This window comes from Leucoraja erinacea, chromosome 21, assembly GCF_028641065.1.
Source record: "Leucoraja erinacea ecotype New England chromosome 21, Leri_hhj_1, whole genome shotgun sequence".
Taxonomy (NCBI): domain Eukaryota; kingdom Metazoa; phylum Chordata; class Chondrichthyes; order Rajiformes; family Rajidae; genus Leucoraja; species Leucoraja erinaceus.
The window spans coordinates 9,318,427-9,343,222 of NC_073397.1; the positions used below are offsets into that span (position 1 = coordinate 9,318,427).

General features: G+C 46.8%; 1 protein-coding gene across 1 annotated transcript; it reads left to right on the forward strand.

Annotated features, from left to right (window-relative positions):
* The first annotated feature begins 861 nt into the window (after positions 1-861).
* bcl2l1 (BCL2 like 1) lies at positions 862-24,616 on the forward strand. Its single transcript, XM_055652086.1, has 2 exons — positions 862-1,396; positions 23,451-24,616. The coding sequence occupies exons 1-2, from the start codon at positions 929-931 to the stop codon at positions 23,589-23,591; spliced, it is 609 nt and encodes a 202-aa protein (XP_055508061.1). The 5' UTR covers positions 862-928; the 3' UTR covers positions 23,592-24,616.
* The last annotated feature ends 180 nt before the right edge of the window (positions 24,617-24,796 follow it).

The window sequence follows — 24,796 nt, forward strand, 5'->3', positions numbered from 1 at the left end:
TTTTGGCCTGGGCCGCGTGACATCGCGCGCAAAGTCCGGCACCCCATCCACCTCATGAACCAATGATTGGCCATGAGAAGGAGGGGTGATGGTGTCGGTAATGGCCGGGCTGCCGAGCGATCGGGCCGCTGCACTACGCTGCACTACGTTGAGACGGGTGAGGCGGTGTCAGACGCTGCGCTCCAATTCGACAGTCCCCTCGCAGTCAAATACGGGACAAGGCTGACAAATATGGGACATACCAATTAAGCTCAATATACGGGTTGTCCCGGCTAATACATTGGCAACCCTACCTGTATTTCTAAACTAAACTGTAACCATTGGCCCAGTGGTGGGGCAATGCTAGTGTTGGGATAACGCTAGGGTTGGCGCCATGGTGAAGGTTAGAGTCATGCTGGGGGTGGGCAAATACTGGACTCGGGTTAAGCTGGAGGCAATGTCATACTAAGGGGTGGAGCCATGGTAGGAGCGGTGCCAGCTGGGGAGCAGGTAACACAGGGATGCGGGTTTGAACCGGCTGCGGGTGAGGTGAGGATGGATGATGGGGGGGGGGGGGAGGAAATGATAGTGACCACTGGCGACCATAGGACCGAGCAGGCCGCCAGCCTGCGAAGTGGGGCGTGGCAACGTTGGCGACAGGCGGGTGTGGCCGTGACGCGTAGCCGGGATTGGGCGCAGGGGCGTGGTTGGGGGGCGTGGCCATGATGGCGGGTGCGAGGCGTCCATGACGGCGGGAGGGAGGGGTTGGCATGGCGTGGTAGGGGGCGTGGCCATAGCGGCGGGGTCACGGCAGCGGTGGGTGGGGTGGGGGGGGGGGGGGGCGTGGCAGCGCGGGCGGGAGGGAGGGAGGGGCTGCGCTGCTCGGCGCCGTTTGAGCCGCCCGCCCGCGGTGCGCGCGAGGAGCAGTTTGTGAGGCGCTGTCCGCAGGATGTGCAGCAGCAGTGAGCTCGTCATCCACTTCCTGCGCTACAGACTGCAGCAGCGGGGCCACAGTTGGAGCCGGCTGTGTGAACAGGATGGCGCGGCCGAACGGGGACTCAACTCTGATGTCGCCGCTGATTTCAATGACAGGCACGAGGCCGAACGCACCTGCCAGGCCCTGCGAGAGGCCGCCGAGGAATTCGAGCTGCGCTACCGCCGGGCCTTCAGCGATCTGTCCGCTCAGCTGCGCGTCACCCCGGACACTGCTTACCGGCGTTTCGAGCAGGTTGTGGGCGAGCTGTTCCGCGACGGCGTCAACTGGGGCCGGTTGGTCGCATTCTTCTGCTTCGGGGCGGCGCTGAGTGTGGAGAGCGCCGAGAAGGAGATGGGTACACTGGTGCCACGGATCGCCCATTGGATGAGCACCTACCTGGAAAGTAATCTGGAGCCGTGGATCCAACAACACGGCGGCTGGGTAAGGGTGGTGGCGGAGCTTCATTCATCCCAGCACTGCGGGAATCTTCCCCTGCGACCTCTCTCCACTGGCACTCCCAGTCCTGTCCTCATCACTCGTAATGAAGAAGGTCCCGACCCGAAACATCCACTCCCTCCACAGATGCTGCCGGACCTGCTGAGTTACTCCAGCATTTTGTGTTTTGCTCAGTATTTCAGCATCTGCAGTGTCTTGTGCCCCCCTCGGATCTGTTCCCCAACACGCATCGTGCAGGATTGTCCCCAGTACAAAGCATCTACCTCCGGATCCTCCAGAAATCTGACGACCCCAGCCCTTATCCTCAACTGAGCCTTAACACTTGTTCCAAAATACAATTACCTTGCCTCCGATTGTAACCCCTGTGTAAAATTCGCGACCCTTTCCTATTCTGCTAGTTTAACTGAAATTTTGATGCTTCCCCACGCACATCTTTTCTCTAACTAGGCATGTAATTGCCGCTATCCTCGTTTTGTTTTTCTCCTTTTTCAGTAAACCGGATATACAATCCTGTTTGGACTCTTGCCCCAGCATACGTGATTCCCGAACCAGCTCCACGCATAATATGCCCTGGAGACCCAAGACCCCCCCGTCACTAGGTGACCTTATTCCAGCTATCCCGTTTGCAACTCGGGATTCATGACCCTTGAGCCCCTATTATTAAATCGCATTGTTATCTTGCTCTCAACATAAAGGGCCACAACCTTGTGACCCAAAGCATTGATACTTTTCTCCCAACAAAAGCGTAGGTTGTTGGGAAGGTGCACGAAAAGTTGTTGACCATGAAGGTGGTGTGGCATCAGAGACAATATTTTGAAAAATAAAATGTGTTTGTTGATACTGTTCACAATCCAACAAAGCTTTAGTGGGACATCAAATATGAATGCTCAGGTTTAGCCCAAGCAAAATATAAGGTTTTAGTTTTAGTTTTGGCCACATTTCAAATACTACGGGTACGGGACATAGCTTTAAGGTGAGAGGCGCAAAGTTTAAAGGAGATGTGCAGGGCGACCGAGGATGATGAGTGTTTGGAATGCAATGCTGAAGCATTGTGGTGCTTGAAGCAGATACATCGGTGGCATTAAAAAGACTTTTGTGTAGGAATATGGAGGTGCAAGGAATGTACAGATATGGGTTTTGTGCAGGTAGTTAAGTGATAGTCTTGTTATCATGTTTGACACAGACTTTGAGGTTTTTCACTGTACACCTGACAATAAACTGAACTGAACTTGTGCTGTACTGTTCTAATTTCTATTAATTCTGTTCCATCCATTACCGCATCTGAATTGAAAGCGACACCCAAGTTAATGTGGGATTAAGGTGATTTATTTGGCAGTGTGTGCAAGCTGAGGGAATTCATTGCAGAGCCTGTTGTGAGTGATGGATTGGCTAGGAAGGGAATCATTAAAGGTAAGTGCTGGAAAGGTTTATGGTGAGAAGCAGGGGACGTCCCGCAGTAGAAGTGAACAATTGGTGATGAGAACAATCTTTGAAAGTTGCTGGTAAGATATCATGTGAAATGGAGAGATGAGTATTATCTCATAGGGTATCTTTGACAAGACGATGTCGCTGCTGTCATTTAGGATTACCAAGTACAGTCTTTGTGACTGATATAATAACAAGGAACTGCCAAAGCCATTTTATTAATGAAAGACACAAAGTGCTGGAGTAACTCAATGGGCCAGGAAGCAACTCTGGAGAACATGGATAGGTGTTAATGGTCAGGACCCTTCTTCAGCTTGTGGATTGTGTAGCCGTTGTAAGGAATGTAGGTGGAGGGGGGAGAACGGGAGCAACTGGCCCTAGATCAGCCAGTATTTAGGGGGGGGGGGGGGAGGGGGGGGGGGGTGTTTGTCTAAGTTACCTAACATTGGAAAATTCAATATTCATACCGTTGGAATGCGCGGCGTTGTTTCCTCTAGTTTGCGTGTGGCCTCACTCTGGCAGTGGAAGAAGCCCAGCATAGAAAAGTCAGTATGGGAATGGGAAGGGACTGGAAATTGGGAGATCCCTACATTTGCAATTTTCTGTCCCTGAGCTTCGAAATTTGCAACTCTTTATCGTTTCAGGCTCATATCTGGTTTTTTTCTTATGTTTGTCCAACAATTTGCCTATCAAAAACCCCACATCTATTACTGGCCATGCATTGTCCTGCTTCTCTATTCCAGCTTTCTTTACTGCCCCCCCCCCCCCCCCCCCCCCCCCCCCGCAATCAGGCTGAAGAAGGGTAGTGACCCGAAACATCATCTATCCATGCTTTCCAGAGGTGCTGCTTGACTTGCTGAGTTACTGCAGCATTTTCTGTCCTTGTAAGTTATGCATTAATTCATAGTTGTTGACAGATACAGCATGAAAACAAGCCCTTTGGACCACTGGCCATCAACCACCTTTTTAAATCTGAATGGCAGTGTGAGGACAAAATTAAACTGAAAATTGGATACAAATGAGAGGGGGCATTTAGTTAAAACTGTGACTAAAACAGTGTTAATACAGAAGTAATACAGAATACAGTAGTCCCAAAAGTACAATGTTACATTTTTGAGATAGTTTTGTGAAGAGTCAAGCGGAATGATAGAAATTTACAGATTATCATACTTTATTGCATATTCCGCCTGATGATGTGATATTCCATGACGTGATTATGATGTTAAAGGCTGAATATAAAGTGATACATTAGGAGTAATTAGTGAAGCCTTTCCTTGTGTCGATGAGTTTGTATGCAAGAGGCAGCTGAATTACAGAGTTGCTGTTCGTTGCACATGGTTGTTCCACAGACTGTTCCATGAATAAATATCCTCTATATCTGTAATTTAGGATTATCAAACGCTGTCTTTGTGGCTGATGTAATAATACAACATATAATCCTCTGACATTTTAGCCACCTCAAATGGGATCCTACCACTGGCCACATCTTCGCATCTCCTCCCCATTCTGCTTTCTGCAGAGACCGTTCCCTCCGTAACTCCCTGGTCAATTCGTCCCTTCCGACCCAAACCACCGCCTCCCCGGGTACTTTCCCTTGCAACAGCAGGAAATGCTACATTTGTCGCTTTACCTCCCCCCTCGACTCCATCCAAGGACTCAATCAGTCTTTCCAGGTGAGGTAACGGATCATCTGCACCTCCTCCAATCGCATCTGCTGCATCCGCTGTTCCAGGTATCAACTTCTCTACATCGGCGAGACCAAAGGCTCTTCTAGTATCTTTGGGCGAGACCAAGCGCAGGCTCGGCGATCGCTTCGCTGAACATAGAAACATAGAAAATAGGTGCAGTAGTAGGCCATTCGGCCCTTCGAGCCTGCACTGCCATTCAATATGATCATGGCTGATCATCCAACTCAGTATCCTGTACCTGCCTTCTCTCCATACACCCTGATCCCTTTAGCCACAAGGGCCACATCTAACTCCCTCTTAAATATAGCCAATGAACTGGCCTCAACTACCTTCTGCGGGAGAGAATTCCAGAGATTCACCGCTCTCTGTGTGAAAAATGTTTTCCTCATCTCGGTCCTAAAAGACTTCCCCCTTATCCTTCGCTCAGTTCGTACTAACCAACCTGATTTCCCATTTGCTCAGCACTTCAACTCCCCTTCCCTTTCCCAATCTGACCTTTCTGTCCTGGGCCTCCTCCATTGCCAGAGTGAGGCCCAGTGCAAATTGGAGGAACAGCACGTCATATTTTGCTTGGGTAGTTTACACCCCAGCGGTATGAACATTGACTTGTCTAATTTTAAATAGTCCTTGCTTTCTCCCTCCTTCCCCTCCCCCTTCCCAGCTCCCCCACAAAGCCTACTGTATCTGTCTCTTCCTTTCTTTTTCCTGCCCCCCCCCCCCCCCCATCCCCCCGGACATCAGTCTGAAGAAGGGTCTTGACCCGGAACGTCGCCCATTCCTTCTCTCCATAGATGCTGCCTCACCCACTGAGTTTCTCCAGTGTTTTTTGTCTACCCTCTATATCTAATATTCGTCTAAAGTTTTAGGCATTTTGCACAGTCAATCACTGAGGTCCCAGGAAAATTCTTGGTTCTTGGTTACTTGGTCCTCCAAAATATTCCAACTGGAATTTAAACTGGACGTGGGTTTAGTTTAGTTTAATTTAGACATACAGCGTGGAAACAGGCCCTTTGGCCCACTGAGTCCATGCTGGCCATCGATTACCTGTACACACTATCACCCCTTTACATAAGGGTAATTTACAGAAGCCTACAAATCTGCACATCTTTGGAATGGGGGAGAAAACCAGGGCACCTGGAGAAACCCATGTAATGACAGGGAGGTTGTACAAACTCTGCACCGACAGCACCCATAGTCAAGATCGAACCTGGGACTCTGGTGCTGAGAGGCAGCAAATCACCCGCTGCGCCACCATGCCGCTCACAAAATTCCATTTGGAATTTTCAGAAAGGTTCAGGGGAGATATTCTTCCAGTCGAATTTTGATGCTTTGTTTCTGTGGGTTTGAAGTGACCTCTGTTCAGTGAGCTCAGGGTGGACTCGACCTGATGGGTGGTCTTGGTGCGGATCTGATATTCTGACTGATGGACTCTGCAGGCCTGGTCCGACGGTGTGGCTCTTCTGAATGGTCTCGGTGCTTGGCTGTAAGACAATGGTGGGCTTGGCAATCTCTGTGCCATTTTTGTGCCCTATATCTCCGATGATCCTTGGAGAGCAATCCTATCAGTTCCATCCGCCTACACTTTTGTTCACAAGCGCCTGTTTGAAACCACTGATCCATTTTATTTCAACCGCCTTCTGGTAGTGAATTCCAGATCATAAATGCTTTGAAATAAAATAAAATTCTCACACCCTCGTGCATCTTTTACTCAAGAACGGGAGCAGCTGCCCTCTATTTTACTCTGTCTAAACCAGTGGTGATCTTCTACTGGACTATTAAACATTTGCATCAAGGGGAACAACAAAATACATTTTTGAAAAGTTTTCTTCCTTGGAATCAGCTTGATGAAGTATCTTGGTGAAGTATCTCCAATGCAGCTATACCCGTTCTTGGATAAGGAACCTAAAATGGTGCGCCATACTCCAGGTGTGGTCTCACCAAAAGTGTTATGTGGTTGCAACAGGACCGGTTTGCTTTTGCATTCCATCCCCTGGGGTGATGCTTAAATGTAGTTAAGACTCCCACAGAGTCACAACTGATATATTGCTTGCAGGTAACTGCACTCTTATTGAATACTGGGTACAATGAGACCCACTGTTACCTTGGGTGTGGAACACTGTTGGAATTTCAAATATGACCAGTCAATTATTGCAATTCACCTTTTACAGTGTTCAGAAATCTCTCACTGATTAATCCAGTAAATTACTTTCATTTTCTCTGCACTGCAGTGTATGTGCATTAGGTACCTGTTCTGGGTAATAATGTACCTTGTAGCATTTTATTATGCTGCTTTCAGCATCTGAGTAAATCTCTGAATGTTTCTAGGTTCTTTTAGAGGTCACTAATTCATGTGAAAGTGCAGAATGCTGTGCTATTAATCTGGATGGTGTCAGATCAGTGAACATATCTATTAATTGTCACATTCAATCCTGATAAAATGAGAGCTGATGAGAAGTCCTTGCCCCAGAAGCACTGGACAGATGTAATAATCGCAATATCTCTATGTGGCACCTATGCCTAACACAAGAGGCAGTGTCCCAGCCTCAAGTAATGTTTAATCATCTTTGGTATTAAATGGCAGATTAGTTTCAATGGATTGAATGGTACATTCTGGTTTCTGCACTCTGCCAGTTTTCCACCTAATGTACCATGTAATCCCAGAAGCTAGCACCATTAGTGATACAGCATGGGTGCAATACTATGTTTGTTGTTGTATGTCTTGTGCCCGGAGATGCTCTGTAAAGGAGAATTGATGTGTTGAATAGGGTGTGGACTGAGAGTAGAAATGGAGAGTGAATCACATGAACACGAGAATAGAAGCAGCAGTAGGTCATCAGGCCTTTCATGCCTGCCCCGCCAGTTAATATGAGGTTGAAGGAGAGGTTGAACAGGCGAGGACTGTATTCCTTGGAGAGCAGAAGGATGAGGGGTGATCTTATTGAGGTGTACAAAATCATGAGAGGAATACATTGGGTAAACACACAGAGTCTCTTGTCTAAAGTAGTGGAATCAGAACCAGAGGATATAAATTTAAGGTGAGGATGGAAAGATTTAATAGGAACCTGAGGGGTAATGTTTTTTACACAAAGGGGTGGTGGGTGTATGGAACAAGTTGCCAGAGGAAGTAGATGGGGCAGGTGCTATTGCAACGCTTCAGAAATAATTAGACAGGTACAAGGATAGAATGGGTTTTGACAAATATGGGCGAAACACAGGTAGATTGGATTACTGTAGATGGGGCATGTTAACAGGTTTGGGCAAGTTGGGCCTAAGAGCCTGATTCCACGCTGTATGACTCCAAATCCGTGTAATAATCAAGCTTGTACCATCCACTGAGCAGGGAATTCCAGACCAATTGATAACTCTTAAATTGGCTCTGAAAGTAGAAAATGCTGGATGAACTAATCGGAGAGAAACAGTCGAGACTTTCAGCTGTGGACCTTTAGTCAGAGCATCTGAAATGTAAACCTTTCCTCCACAGTTGCTGCTTCACTTCCTTGGAATTTACAATACTTTCTGTTTTTAATTTGATTTCCAGCTGGAATGCTTGGAGATTTGAGGATGGAAGTCATTGGATGAGTCCGCAATAGTTCAAGTTAACAACGACCAGAATGGCCATTTTGAAAAATGGGAACCTAGTTGATGGAGCCTTGAGGAATCCAGTAGAACATTATGAGGATGTTGCCAGGACTAGAGGGTCTGAGCTACAGGGAGAGGTTAAGTAGGCTGGGACTCTTTTCCTTGGAGGGCAGGAGGATGAGGGGGTGATCTTATATAGGTGTATAAAATCATGAGAGGAATAAATTGGGCAGACAGTCTCTTGCCCAGAATAGGGGAATCGAGGATCAGAGGTCATGGGTTTAAGGTGAAGGGGAAAAGTTTTAACAGGAATATGAGGGTTTTTTTTTTTTACACACAATGGGTGGTAGGTGTATGGAACAAGCTGCTAGAGGAGGTAGTTGAGGCAGGGATGATCGCCAACGTTTAAGAAACAGTTAGACAGGTATATGGATAGGACAGGCTTGGAGAGATATGGTCCAAATACGGGCAGTTGCGACTAGTGTAGCTGGGACATTTTGGCCAGTGTGGACAAGTAGGGCTGATGGGCCTGTTTCCATGCTGTATCAGTGAAGGGACTGTTTCCGTGCTGTATCAGGACAGTGTAAAAATAAAAGAGACGTATAACATAGCAAAGATGAGCGAGAGCCAGAGGATTGGGAAACTTTTAAAGAGCAATAGAAGATAACTAAAAAGGCAACGGGGAGAAAAGATGAGGTACGAAGGAAAGCTAGCCAAGAATATAAAGGAGGATAGTAAAAGCTTATTTAGGTAGGTGAAGAGGAAAAAATTAGTTCAGACAAATGTGGGTCCCTTGAAGACAGAAACAGGTGAATTTATTGTGGGGAACGAGGAAATGGTAGACGAGTTGAACAGGTACTTTGTTTGTGTCTTCCTTAGTGAAGGCAGATCCAATCTCCCAGATGTACTAGTGGCCAGAGGACCTAGGGAGGAAATGGTGTTGGATAGACTGATGGGACTGAAGGTTGATAAATCTCCAGGGCCTGATGGTCTGCGTCCAAGGGTACTTAAGGAAGTGGCTCTAACAATCATGGACACATTGGTGATCATTTTCCAATGTTCTTTATATTCAGGATCAGTTCCTATGGATTTGAGGGTAGCTAATGTTACCCCACTTTTTAAGAAAGGTGGGAAAGAGAAAACAGGGAATTATAGACCAGTTCGCCTGACATTGATAGTGGGGAAGATGCTGGAGTCAATTATAAAAGATGAAATAGCAGCACATTTGGATAGCAGTCACAGGATCTGTCTGATTTAAGCATGGATTTAAGATGGGGAAATCATGCTTGACTAATCTTTTGGGATTTTTTGAGGATGTTACTAGGAAAATGGAATATGGATCATGTAAAGAGTATAATCAATGGGAGTAGGAATGCTCTTTCAACTACTTAAGCATGCTCTGCCACTCTGCCATTGGCTAATGATCTGCATTAATCAATTTTCCTACATTATCCACCTACCGTTTGATTCCCGTAATATTCAAGAACACTTTTGAATATGCCTGAGCACCAGAGTCCTGCAGGGTAATGAACTCTCAACGATTTGTCTCCGTTTGGGCAAAGCTATTTTCCCCCATATATGACGTGCTTCTTAATTTAAGACTGAGCTCAGAATTTTGTACCTTTCATTCTTTTAAACTCTACAGATTGGAAGAATACTAAATCTCGACTTGTATGGCATTCCAGTCTGATAATTTGTACTTTAATGAGAACAATGCATTTGTATTTGTATAACACTCTATTACATCATTTGAATATCCCAAAGCAGCTTGGTGGCCATGAATCATTTTTGATGTTCTGTTGCTGTTTTCAGTGCAGCAGGGCCCCACTGCAGAAACATGAATGTTGATTGTGAGCACTGGAGGGGCTCCTGCAACGGCGAATTCTCCCGCCCGTGTTGCGGGGTTGAAGAGCTCCTGGAGCGGGGCCTGACACTACTGCCCCGCGCGGCTGGAATGGCCGCGGGACTTTGCGAGCGCACACCGGGGGCTCCAACACCAAGACCCAGTGTGCGACCTCGCACCACCCGGCGTGGCTTTAATGGCCGTGGGACAATCGCCATCGCCAGCCGGGGGCTTTGACTTGACTCTGACATAGGGGGGGGGAGAGTGCAATGGAGAGATAAGTTTATTTGGCCTTCCATCACAGCTATGTGATGGATGTTTATGTAAAATGTAATTATGTTGTGTCTGGGGTCTATTTGTGTGTAATGTATGGCTGCAGAAACGGCATTTCGTTTGGACCTCCAGGGGTCCAAATGACAATTAAATTGACTCTGACTCTGACTCTCAATGGAATTTCGTACTTGATTAGTATTGTGTGATCTATTGTATCCTACTGAGCAACCAAAGAGAGACTTGATTTAATGTATCATCAAGTACTTTGAGGGCTCACTATTGCATGGAAACATCAGTGTGAGTGTCATCTTCAAGTACATAGTGAAGTTGAAACTGCAACCTTTTAGGTTGGGGAAATTCCATCCAACTGAGACAATCTGACAAAATGCTGCTCTGATAGCATGTTAACATCAGCATTGCTGCACTTGTTGAAGGTCTCGTAGTGTTTCAACCTATCCTTTGTTGGTCTCAACAAAAACTTCAGTTCCATTAGTGAAGGATGTGCAGCAACAGAAGTGGATTTTGGCTTTCTCAGGAACATCTCAACTGAAACAGCCACAATGCTTCTTTGTAACTTGGTTATTTCAGGTTTTGCCTCTTTTGCATAGGTGTCGTGTGTAAAAAGGGGCAGGGTTGCTATTTTAAACACATTCTTGACCCAACACCTATGGATGAGGTTTTGTGTGAGATTGGGATTGCAAAAGTATTATCGGATATGTGTCAAATAGAATATTGATCCGTTTATTTATGCAGCAGAACTTTCTATAATTCCATGCAGCTAATTTTAGAGTTCCTGGATTTCTTCTTCTACACATTTTCTTATATATATAGATATATATATATATATATTTATACACATATATATATCTATATATATATATATATACATATATATATATATATATATATATATATATGTGTATATATGTGTATATGTGTATATATATATATGTATGTATATGTGTGTGTATATATATATATGTGTATATATGTGTGTGTATATATATATGTGTGTGTGTATATATATATATATATATATATATATATATGTATATATATATATATATATGTATATATGTGTATATATATATGTATATGTATATGTGTATATATATATATATATATATATATATATAGGTATATATCTCTCTCTCTCTATATATATATATATATATATATATATATATATTATCATATATATATGTGTGTGTTTGCTGGAAAAATTTAAGGAATTGAGTGTTTCAATGAGAGAATGTAGGAAAGAAGTACAGGTGCACAACCTTTTATCCGAAAGCCTTTGGACCAGACACTTTTCGTAATTCAGAATTTGTCGGTCTTGGGAATGGAAATTTTTTAGCGTAGACTTTAATGGCTGGCTCAGTGGTAGAGTATTCGGCTCATATCCGCAAGGTCGCGAGTTTGCGCCTCGATCCAGGCAGTTACTCGGTCGCGAGTTTGAGTCTTCAATGTCGTTTTTTCTTGCAGAATAAATGTTTGTATGAAATGCAATGTAGGAGAGGTGTACTGACTGTGTGGGCAGAACTTTGGAAGTGATTGCCCACCAGTCTAAAAAGCCGCTGTGTCTCCCTGTCCCTGGGATAGTAGGGGGCGATCAAACAGCACAATACCCCCCTCCAACTCCAGAGGAATCCGCTCCCCGATGGGCCGCTACGACGACAAGTGGTAGTTTGCCCACAGCCCGAGCTGCGCCACGCCAAGAACAAGTACCTTGCACACCATCAGCTTCTGCCCCTACGTGTTCCTCTGGAGTTGGAGCGGGGCTGGGCTGGAGTTGCTGCTGGCTGTGAGTCTCTGGGATCTCCGTCCTTGCAGTGGGCCTGGGGGCCGCTGTCCCGTTGGTCCTGACGTCTCCGACCACCCCCCTGGACTGGAGCTGAGACTGGGAACTGTACCGCCCTTGCCCCCTCCCTCTGCAACTGCAAACAACCCCACTCTCCTGCAAGGGCGGTACAGTTCCCGGAGGATAGCAGGTGGCCGGAGACGTCAGGACCAACAGGAACCCGATCCCCGATGGGCCCCTACGACGCCCCGAGCTGCGCCCCGTCATCCGCAACCCATGTTCCTCTGTAGTTGGAGCGGGGCTGGGCTGGGCTGCTGTTGGCTGTGGGTCTCTGGGATCTCCGTGCTTGCGGTGGGTCTGGTGGTCGACGTCCAATTGGTCCTGACGTCTCCGGTGACTGCACTGACCTGCTGGCAGCCATCGCCGACTTGAAGACAGTGCAAAGCCCCTGTGCCGGTGCAATGAGCGGGGAGCTGGAGAGGGGAGGGAAGGGGTCACACACATGGCCGGGAAGCAGAGGGGTGTAGGTGGGGTGAAACTGAAGGGAGCGACAATCTACTGCTGCCTGCACGCTGTTAAAAAGTTCCCACGCAAGACTCACGATACACTGTGTATCGTGTCTACCGTGGGAACTTTTTAACCCAGCAGCATATTGTCAATTAATAACCCTCCCGCGCAATATACCCTCACCTCTTTTATGAATGGGGATTTAGTTCCCCTTTCTTCGAGGACCGACCGGAGGTTCCGCTGTCACCTCTGCGGGCCGCCCTCGGTGAACGTTTTCAAGGACCTTTCTTCAAGGACCGAAAAAATGTCGCTATTCGGAGGTTTTCGTTATTTGGATCGTCGGATAAAAGGTTGTGCACCTGTACTTGTAAAGAGTAGTTCTGAAATGTATATGATACCACTAACTTGGAAGCTCTGCAGAAAGCTATAGGGCGATGGACTAGTCAGGGCAATTGTCCAGGTGAATCTTAGTCCCTATTCTATAAATTGCAGACACGTAATTGTAGATGCTGCAAATTGCAGGTTCTGAATTATCAATCAATGAAAGGTGTTTAAAATGAGGGAAATGAAGCAGTCATTCCATGTGTTCTCAGGAAAAGGATTGAAACAACTACGTCAAAATCACTGGTACACAAAAAAGCTGGAGAAACTCAGCGGGTGCAGCAGCATCTATGGAGCGAAGGAAATAGGCAACGTTTCGGGCCGAAACCCTTCAGTCTGAAGAAGGGTTTCGGCCCGAAACGTTGCCTATTTCCTTCGCTCCATAGATGCTGCTGCACCCGCTGAGTTTCTCCAGCTTTTTTGTGTACCTTCGATTCTCCAGCATCTGCAGTTCCTTCTTAAACACGTCAAAATCACTGTTCATTTCACTTTTATTTGAAGATTTTACACAAAGTTGAAGGGCAGAGCAGTCTTGAACCAAATGACTTACTGCTCTTTCTAAAAATCTTGCATCATGGCATTAAATATCTATTGATTCTTTCATATCATCCTGTTTCCAGTATGATTGTAAAGATCCTAGCGTGTATAAAAAAAAAGTCTGAGGAAGTGGTCCAAGATGACTTTAGCCTTATGATGAATCAGTGAGTGACTATTGCTTAACTATAAAATGACTCCATGCTCTTTTACTGGTATTGCTGCAGCTGAGCTGCTGTTGATTTGTCATCGTACATACAGCCTGTATAACCTAATTTAGAAGAGGAAGAGTGGGTGGAAGAGATAGCAGTTGAAGCAAGCGATGAAGTATCAGGGAAACGAAAAGCAATTTGTAAAAGTCGGAGCCACCAGAACAGTAAGAACAGCCAGACTCAGCAACATTATGGCCTGGTCACACAGTGTTACTGATTATTGTTATTCTATTACTGATTTATTGTATGTTTATTTATGTGATTGCGTTAATAGGTCTGTAAAGCTACAGCAAGTAAGAATTTAATTGTTTCATTGCCAATACATATGACAATTAAACACTTCTGAGTCTCTCCTTCAACCTCATTAAATTATTCAGATCTGTCTGATGGAAATGTGTTCATATGGATCTCATGATCATAGTTAGAGACTATAAAATTATGTATGATGATGGATCTAATCATGGCATTAATACAGTCAGCTATCTTTAAAGAGTCATGAATAGCAGAGGGTTAGGTCAAGAGGTTCCAACTTCCTCATTTCCCGGAATGATTATGTCAGAAACAAATACATGGTTGAAGAGGAACTATCAACGAAGGAAGCCAGTCAACAGACTGAATCGGTAGTGGCAGTGTAAAACTGTGAAACATGTTTAAATATTTTTTGTAGAGAGGGAAAGCAGAGTGCCTATTTTTGAGAGTGAAGGCCCTGTCCCACTTTCCCGAGTTACTCACGAACTCCCCCGAGTTTTGATTGTAACTCGGAGAATTGCGGTAATAGCCATACGTAGGTACTCGGGGCTATTTTTATTTACTCTGGACATTTTTCAACATGTTGAAAAAATGTCCCGACTTACCTGATGCACCAAGTTCCTATGGCTGGCATTACGAGCCGCTCAAAACATCTACAGTCTCCTACAGACTCGCTACGGACATTACCCGACATTCCCCGAATTCGAATCAAGGGGAAAACTCGGGAGAGTTCGTGAGTAACACGGGAAAGTGGGACAGGGCCTATATGTGGTTACTGGGCAGGGATGTGAATGAAGTTACATAATAGATGTACATGAAGTAAGCATTGTGTAGTGAGAGCCCTTGGCGTCCGAACTTGGAATAAACACCACTTGTTTGAAGCTCTCTTGCATCATTAGCTGCAACATCATCCTAGATCCACACTACCCTGGCCATGCACTCATTTCTCTCCTACCATCAGGGAGAAAGTATAGGAGCCTGGGAACTAACATTCAGGTTCAGGAGCAGCTTCTTCCCAACAACCATTAAGCTATTAAACTGTAACCAACTAAGCTCCAAACGACATAGACTTGGGGGCATTGTTTTTATCTTTGCATTATTATTGTATGTTTTTGTTATGCTGAACTTTTTTGGTGTCTTTATGGTGTATTATGTTTACATATCTGTCGTGTTGCTACAAGTAAGAATGTAGTTGTTCTGTTTAGGAACATATGACAATAAAATAGTCCTGACTCTTGGAAAAAGTAGAATTTACCAGAACTCTAGCCTTATAATATCTTTATACTAGCTTATTTTCCTCTTTCATGTATATATGTGTGACCCACAGATGTGAAAATCTTACAAATGTTACATCTCTAATATCCCAGCTATGATTTGAGGCTCTTTGAAACTCTGCCCGTGTTCCAAAATTAGGTTTATGTTCTGAGTTAATGGTTTTATTAGTTAAATCTGGTGGGCATTTTTGCTGTGCAGAATGTTGCACTTTACAGGTCTTTGGTTTGAATCAATACAGAATGATATAAGTTATTTCAAATATAATCAGTACAATTCTTTATGGCTGGAATATGAATCCTTTATTGGATGGAATATGAAGATTTGCAGAATGGTTGCTTTCATGCGGGTGGGGTTAATTGCAGTAGATTTGCAGGTGGCTGTCACTACAGTTAGAAGTGAAATTTGGTAAAGAGGTGTAAGATATCAGTGGAGATTGGAAGTGGGACCTTGCAGAGGGTTGAGCAAGGGAAAATGAAGCATACAGTAACAACAGAATCTGCAGTGGAATATTGGAAAGAATCCACATGGAAATTTTTATGCACTGAGGAATTCCTTCCTTTAATGCTTGGGGTGTGCCTGATTTTGCTGAAAGGGCAGAGGAAATGTCTGAAACTCTTGATAACAAGAGGAATAGTTGTACTCCCCTGATTTGAAAGATAAGATTCCAGGAAAGGCTTTTACTTTGAGAAATTTAACCAATTCAGTCATGTAGCTATCACTTTCCTGCAGACTATTGTGCAAGCGAAGATACACGATGCCTAAGGTTGCCAATGATCTAGGCTCGCAAAGGCTCCAGGCCAAATCCATACAGTTTTGAACATTTTCCTGACAAACTCGCAAATGTAGGGTTATCATCCTGGCCTGAGCAGAATGACACCAGGAGTGTATTTGTACCAGATAGACATGACCAGGTTTTGTAGGTGAGCAGCAAGTATGTCGACCTCTGGTATAAATTATGGCCTGCTGTGAGGTGACACTTGTAACAGGAATTTATTGAAACCAATGAGTAAAATTATTCCTATTCAGATAGCACAAGTGTGCCCAGGGTAGCTCTGTCCCTATCTAAATCAGTTGTCAAAGCAATAAAGCACTGCAAGTAGGTGTCGCAAAGACTGGGTGGATCATGGAATGTAAAAACTATTTCAAGATTTTGTTATTGTATTGTAAGAAATTGCGTTCTTATTTTATGAAACATTTGGACTGCTTTTAACTCCCTGTTGAATCACCATAAGTATCAGCAGCAACCACAGCACGCTATTGCAATCCCTTATTTTTGAAACAAAATATTGGCAGCCTATATATCTCCGCAGGACAGTCCGTATGAGGATGTGTGCAACATAAAACATTTGCACATCGCAGATTTTTTCCCAGAGACTCATTGGTACAGGCTGTGCCAAATATGAATGTCCCTACATACAAACGAGCTCCCATAACATTATCTATCTATATTACTAAAAGTCTGTTCTTGACCGGTTTTGGCCTTCTTAGGGCTGCCCCCCCCCCCCCGTCCTCTCCTTCACCCTCCCCCCTCTCTCTTCCCCCCCCTCTTCCCTCTTCCCCCCTCTCCTCTCCCCCCCCTCCTCTTCCTTCCCCCCCTCTCTCCTCCCCCCCTCTCCTCTTCCCCCCTCTCCTCTTCGCCCCCTCTCCTCTTCCCCCCCTCTCCTCTCCCCCCCCCTCTCCTCTTCCCCCCCCTCCCCTCCTCTTCCCCCCCCTCTCCTCTCCCCCCCCTCCCTTCCCGCCTCCCTCTTCCCCCCTCTCTCCTCTTCCCCCCCTCTCCCCTCCCCCCCTCTCCCCTTCCCCCCCCTCTCCCCTCTCCCCCCCCCTCCCCTTCCCCCCCTCTCCCCTTCCCCCCCTCTCCCCTCCCCCCCCCTCCTCCCCCCCCCCTCTCCCCCTCCCCCCCTCTCCCTCCCCCCCCTCTCCCCTGCCCCCCCTCTCCTCTTCCCCCCCTCTCCTCTTCCACCCCCCCCTCTCCCCCCCCGCTCCTCCCCCCCCCCTCTCCTCTCCTCGCCCCCTCCTCCTCTTCTCCTCTTCCCCCCCTCTCCTCTTCCCCCCCTCTCCTCCCCCCCCCCCTCTCCCCTTCCCCCCCCCCCCCCCTCTCCTCTTCCCCCCCTCTCCTCTCGCCCCCCCTCTCCTCTTCCCCCCCCCTCCTCTTCCCCCCCCTCCCTCTCCCCCCCCCTCCTCTTCCCCCCCTCTCCTCTTCCCCCCCCCTCTCCCCTCTTCCCCCCCCTCTCCCTCTTCCCCCCCTCTCCTCTTCCCCCCCTCCTCTTCCCCCCCCCCTCTCCTCTTCCCCCCCCGCTCCTCTCCCCCCCTCTCCTCTTCCCCCCCCTCTCCTCTTCCCCCCCTCTCCTCCTCTCCCTCCCCTCCCTCCCCTCTCCTCTTCCCCCCCCTCTCCTCTTCCCCCCCTCCTCCTCTCTTCCCCCCCTCTCTCCTCTTCCCCCCCTCTCCTCTCCCCCCCCCTCTCCTCTTCCCCCCCTCTCTCCTCTCCCCCCCCCTCTCCCCCCCTCCTCTCCCCCCCCCTCTCTCTCTTCCTCACTCTCTCCCTCCCTCTCTCCGTCACCCCCCCTCCTCCTCCCTCCCTCCCCCCCTCTCCTCTTCCCCCCCTGCCTCCTCTCCCCCCCTCTCCTCTTCCCCCCCTCTTCTCCCTCCTCTTCCCCCCCCTCTCCCTCGTCCCCCCCCTCTCCTCTCCTCCTTCCCCTCTCTCCTCTTCCCCCTCCCTCTCCCCCCCCTCTCCTCGGCCCCCCCCTCCCTCTCCTCCCTCCCCCCCCTCCTCCTCCCTCCCTCTCCCTTCCCCCCCCCCTCTCCCTTCCCCCCCCCTCCTCTCCTCTTCCCCCCCCTCTCCTCTTCCCCCCCTCTCCTCTCTCCCCCCCCCCTCTCCTCTCTCTGCCCCCCCTCTCTCCTCCTCCCCTCCCCTCTCCTCTCCTCCCCCTCCCTCTCCTCTCCTCTCGCCCCCCCCCTCTCCTCTCCCCCCCCCCCTCTCCTCTTCCCCCCCCCCCTCTCCTCTTCTCCCCCCCTCTCCTCTTCCCCCCCCCTCTCCCCTCCTCTTCCCCCCCCTCTCTCCTCTTCCCCCCCTCTCCTCTTGCCCCCCCCTCTCCTCTTGCCCCCGTCCCCTCTCCTCTTCCCCCCCTCTCCTCTCCCCCCCCCTCTCCCTCTTGTCCCCCCCTCTTCCCCCCTTCCCCCCCTCTCCTCTTCCCCCCCTCTCCTCTTTCCCCCCCCTCTCCTCCCCCCCTCTCCTCCTCCCCCCCTCTCCTCAAGGAAGAATTCTCCCCCCCCTCTCCTCTTCCCCCCCTCTCCTCTCTCCCCCCCTCTCCTCTCCCCCCCCTCCTCCCTCTCCCCCCCCTCCCCCTCTCCCCCCCCCTACTCCCCCTCCCTCCCCTCTCCTCTCCTCCCCCCCTCTCCCTCTTGGCCCCTCTCTCTCTCCTCTCCTCCCCGCGGGGGATAATTAGTGTGTGTGACACCCCCCCCCCCCCCCCCCCCACCCCCCCCCCCCCCCCCCCCCCCCCCCCCCCCCCCCCCCAACAACCGCACGTTGGAGGAAGCACTTGATCTAGTTACATTTAAAATTTTGATGTAAGTACATTACTGTTTTCTCTGTTATGCCATACCCCCTCAAATGTTGCCCCAATGTCAAGGGCAGACATTCTTGCCTAGCGTCTGGAATGGAGCTTTTTGCTCAATGTTCGGGCCAAAGTGACGAGGAGAATTGGAGCTGTACACACCTGGTGATATCTAAGGTGGTCTTGTCTCTGTCAGCCTTGCCTCTTGGTTGAAGATAAACACAAAACGTTGGAGTAACTCAGCAGGACAGGCAGCATCTCTGGAGAGAAGGAATTGGTAACGTTTCAGGTCGAGACCCTTCCTCAGACTCCTTACCCCTTGGTTGGCTCAGTATAGACACCAATTCAAAGTGGATGATTTGTTCTTGCTGCCCTTGCTATTTCTTCCAAATGTTACTCAACATGAAAGAACACTGTCTCGTCTGTTAGTGGTTCTGTCTTGGCCTTTGTTTGTAGTGCAGTGTGAGCTGCATAATTATGGCAAAGAATTTCATTATTGTCAGGAGAGGATGTCACTACCAAGTACAACAAATATTGTTGCTCTTAGAGTTGATTGTGAGCTGTCCTGACTGATGCAACTTGCAATGGGGTTGTTACCTTGACACCCGCAGTGCTGTTAGTTTGAAACTTCCACGAATTTGCTCCAGCAGTAGTGAAAGAATGGGGATATGTATGAATTGGCATGGAGGTGTTCCTATCGTCCTGCTGGCCTTGCTCAGGAGAGCAGTACAAGTAGCCCGCATAGGCAACCTTGTTGAAGGCTGAGTAAGTTGTTACATTCATCATGCAGATAGGACGATTCATGTCACGGTCTTTGATGGTCTTCCATCCTTCTGATGTTCACAAAGTTAACCAATACTAATCTGAATAGTATACCAATGCTATTCTGTCTGCCGGCGAAAGATTTTGTCACTGGTGAATGATATTTTATGACTTGGAATTGTAGTGTATCGATTAAATGAGGAGGCAGCTCGAATGTCGGCGAAACATCACTCCCAGATGAGCGCAATGCGTTTTACGCACGCTTTGATAGGGAGAATACTGATGTGCCATCCCGAGCCCCCATTTGCTGTGATGGTATTTCAGTCACAGTCACAGACGCCGACGTCAGGAAATCCTTCAGAGGGATGAACCCTCGAAAAGCGCCTGGACCTGATGGTATACCTGGTCGTGTTCTAAAAACCTGTTCGGACCAACTGGCTGGAGTTTTTACGGACATTTTCAACCTCTCACGTCTGAGGTTCCCACCTGCTTTAAAAGGACATCAATTATACCGGTGCCCAAGAAGAGCAAGGTGACGTGCCTCAATGACTATCGACCAGTGGCACTAACGTCTGTGGTGGTGATGTGCTTTGAGAGGTCGATCATGGTGCAAATCAACTCCTAACCTTGACAAAAACCTGGACCCACTGCAGTTCGCTTACCGCCACAACAGTGGATGCGACCTCGCTGGCTCTCCACTCCGCTCTGGACCACTTGGCCAACAAAAACACATATGTCAGGCTGTTATTCATTGATTACAGCTCTGCATTCAATACAGTCATCCCCTCCAAGCTGGTTACCAAACTCGCAGATCTGGGCATCCCTCTGCAATTGGATCCTCGACTTCCTCATTCACAGACCACAGTCTGTTCGTATTGGTGGAAATGTGTCAGCCTCAATAACAATCAGCACGGGAGCACCTCAAGGCTGCGTGCTCAGCCCCCTGCTGTACTCTATACTCATGACTGTGTAGCGGGTCACAGTGCGGACTCCATCATCAAGGTCGCTGACGACACCACTGTTGTGAAATGTATCACTGATGGGGATGAACCAGAGTATGGAAGAGAGATCGAGCGACTGTCCATATGGTGCCAGCACAATAACCTGGCCCTCAACACCAGCAAAACCAAGGAACTGATTGTGGACTTTGAAAGGAGTAGGATGGGGACCCACAGTCCCGTTTATTTCAACGAGTCGATGGTTGAAAGGGTCAAGAGCTTCAAATTCCTGGGCGTGCATATCTCTGAAGATCTTTCCTGGAACTGATGCAATTATTAAGAAAGCACATCAGCGCCTCTACTTCCTGAGAAGATTACGGAGAGTCAGTTCGTCAAGGAGGACTCTCTCTAACTTCTACAGGTGCACAGTAGAGAGCATGCTGACCGAGCATCGTGGCTTGGTTCGGCAACTTGAGCACCCTGGAGAGGAAAAGACTACAAAAAGTAGTAAACACTGCCCAGTCGATTGGCTCTGACCTCCCTTCCATCGAGGGGATCTATCGCAGTCTCAAAAAGGCTGGCAGTATTGTCAAGGACCCACACCATCCTGGCCAAGCACTCATTTCCCCGCAACCTTCATGTAGACGGTACAGAAGCCTGAAGACTGCAACGACCAGGTTCAGGAATAGCTACTTCCCCACTGCCATCAGGCTATTAAACTTGGCTCGGACAAAACTCTGAACATTAATAGCCCATTATCTGTTTATTTGCACTTTATCAATTTATTTATTCATGTGTGTATATATTTATATAATGATATATGGACACACTGATCTGTTCTGTAGTCATGCCTACTATGTTCTGTTGTGCTGAAGCAAAGCAAGAATTTAATTGTCCTACCAGGGACACATGACAATAAACTCTCTTGAGTCTTGATCTTGAAGTAATCAATCTGTTAAAACGGCATTCAGTCTGTTTAATGTGCTATCAATCAAGCTGATTGCACTGTATGGAAGCGATGTGCTTCTTTGATGTTGTTGAAACTAAACTATCCAGGCAGTAGAGAACATGCCATCACACTTCAGATTTTTTTTGTAGATGGCACAAGTAAGGAGGCAAGTCAAGCATCCTGTCGCTGATCCATTGTTATAATCATGTTATTTAAGTAGCTAAGATTTTGGTTATTCTTTTTTTTTAAATCAATGCCCCTCAGTATTCTCCTGGGCAATCAATTAGTGGGATTGATTATGCCATGCACCTGAGAGGGCAATGGTGAGATTTCCATTTATTGCAACGATGCAGAAGTCCCTTCCTACTGATCAGCCTTGAACTGAATATTCTCTGTCTTGAGATAGTCCTAAAGTGCTGGAGGAACTCGGCAGCAACTGTGGGGGAAAAAGGATGGGTGATGTTTCAGGTCGGGACCCTTCTTAACTGAAAGTAGGGTGTGGGGAGGAAGAGTTGAAGACCTGGAGGTGAGAAAATATGGCACAAATGACCTCAGGCAAGATGGTGTATGGCCTCCCCCCCCCCCCCCCCCATCCCTTCCCCCCATACTTTCAGTCTGAAAAATGGCCACAACTCAAAATGTCACATACTTTTTCCCCAGATATGCTGCCTGACCTGCTAAGTTACACCTGCACTATGTGTCCTTTTTTTGGTATAAACCAGCATCTGCAGTTCATTTTTTACACATTCACTGAGTCTTGTTCCATGTGAGCAGAGATTGCTTCAATAACTGAAGAGCAGTAACTGTGAACAGAATGATAAGCATCCTCACTTCTGACCATAGAATGCAGGTCAATTAAAGGGCAATGCTTGCACAAAAAATCAGTTTGCCTTTCAAGTGTAAAGTCGCGCTAAAATGTTGGATATCGCAAACTTTTAACAATTCAATAGCAGCATCATGCTGTTGGTTCATAACTGGATTTACTAGTCTCATGGTCATTTACTGCAGTTCATTTGAATTTAAAGCATAAAGATGTATCTGTTGACATTCTATGTTGGCTCATTCTATGTAGCGATTCATTTTATTTTGGAATAAGACTCCTTTGTCAGGTTTCTCTTCAACTTTGCATGACTGAACATGCCTTTCAACTTTCATACCTCGCCCTAAATCATCATCAGTGGTGCTCACCATAAAGGTCAATTTTTTTCATGTGATGCTTCTTAGCATGTTTGACTGGAGGGTCTTGTATCTTGTTCGTGTCTTTACCTGATGTGTACTTTTTTAATAAAGCACTAAACTTCTGGAATATTTAAGAAAGAACTGCAGATGCTGGAAAAATCGAAGGCAGACAAAAATGCTGGAGAAACTCAGCGGGTGAGGCAGCATCTATAGAGTGAAGGAATAGATTCCATTGCTCCATAGATGCTGCCTCACCCGCTGAGTTTCTCTAGCATTTTTGTCTACCTTAAACTTCTGGAATAAATTACTGAGACGTGATTAAAGTGCCTCTCCACTATAATGCGATTAATAATCGACTGGTGACAAACAAGTGGCATAGTTGGCTTCTGACTGGACAAACAATTTGGAGGTTGAGAATGCAGATCCCACCTCAATAACAAATTGTGTTACTAAATTCAATTAATTTGTGGGCAGCACCGGAAGAACAGTAATGAAAGTTGCATGATGGTTATGAAATCTAATCAATTAACTAATATCTCTGCTGTGACCTACATTTAGTTCCAGTCACACATTTCACAGTCGGCTTCTAATTTTCTGAATAGCTTACTGAGATAATTCAACTATTTCTCTTGGAAAGAAGATAATACAAGTACTGCAAACTTACTGACTACAGATACCTAGATAAAATAAATAATATTGTATGGTTTACTAGCTAAGTAGTAGAAAACAAGAATTAAACTGGAACCTTGCCTGTGTTGTTTAGAAAAGGACTTTGCTTTGTCAAGGACTTGATTGTGGACTTCGTTACAGTGAGTAATGGAGTTGTTTATTTAGGACTGTCGACTAAGTGACGTGCTGGCAGCTAACTCGTCTGTGTTTTGTGTCCCCAGAATGCCTTTGTGGTGCTATATGGGAATAATGCTGCTGCACGTAACCGTGAGTTACAGGAGAAGGCCATGAAATGGTTTGTGGCACTAATGGCTTTGGGTGCAACACTAGCCGTTGCTGCGTATGTGGCCCGGAGAAGGTAACGGCTACGAAACTACACTAAGGAGCAAGCCTTGGCTAACAACCACTACGTAAGAAGACACATTGGACTGGCATGACTCTGAAAGCCACCGCAGTGGATTGCAGTTAATTCCATAATGGGACCAATTCCCATCTACTTGTATATTTTGCATAGTGTATGTGTATTCAGTTTACAAATACGAACCATTCGGGCTGGTGCTGTGACAAAATGAAGATTATCTGCATGAAAATCAACTACAGTGAGTGAAGCTAAGATCTGACTGAGGAACTCTGCCTCTACAGCTAATGTGACTGTGCTGGATTGCCAAAGGTGCATGACCCGAGTTTTGAAGCTAACGTGACAGTGTCGAGGTGCCTGTCATATATGACTGAGCGGAATGGTAGGGAGACTGCACAGGAAGAAAACTATGTCCCTGGGATTCGGGAGATATATTTGCAGCACAGGAGAAAGCTGCTGCTCGGTCCCAGGACATCTGAAACCTAGAAACCAAAGGAAGTAGCGAGAAACTCCCTCTAGAAGGAGCTGCCAGAAAAACATAAGAGAAGGGTGCAACTTTTTGACGTTTTATTTACAGATCCAATATTCTTTGTAATTGGCTGGGATGGGACAGGCACTCAAGGACAATACCAAGCCAGTCTCAATGGACTATGTTCTCGAGGCTTGCTGGGTAACCATGATCAAAGGACAATGTAGAAGAGTTTGAGTCAACTTTCATGGTGCAGTTTCAAGGTTCAACTGCTTCTCAGCAGGAATTTGAAAGGTATTGTGGCCATTTTCTCAAGATGCTGTTAAATAATCATTTGTGAAAGATTGTGAAGTGCAGGTCCCCTCATTTCCTTAATGTACAACATTTATTTTGAAACTTTGCATCATGTGAAGGTTGAAAGTGTGACAGTTGGTCACTATTCATTGTAATCATTCCGTGTTAGTTTGCTGCTTACACCACATTAAGAGCGAGACTTTTACACAGGATATCTTAAAATTTAAATTAAAATACTTTGTTTTTAAATTAAACGGTGAAATTCAGCTCTCTGGTGTGTTTGTTATTTATTTCCTGCTGCATTGTGTTGCCAGATCATTTTAACTGTTGTGACTGTCACATGTCTGTTGCTGTACCTGGGTCATCAATATGGAAAATGTCAATGGATAATGATCTGGGGAGACATCATGGACATTTAATCCCAGAAGCCAATTGCAAAATCAATA

Excerpts from the sequence above, each read along its gene's own strand:
- bcl2l1 (XM_055652086.1), top strand. The coding sequence starts at position 929 with ATGTGCAGCAGCAGTGAGCTCGTCATCCACTTCCTGCGCTACAGACTG. Across the intron at positions 1,397-23,450 it reads TCCAACAACACGGCGGCTGG|AATGCCTTTGTGGTGCTATA; the intron begins GTAAGGGTGGTG and ends TTGTGTCCCCAG.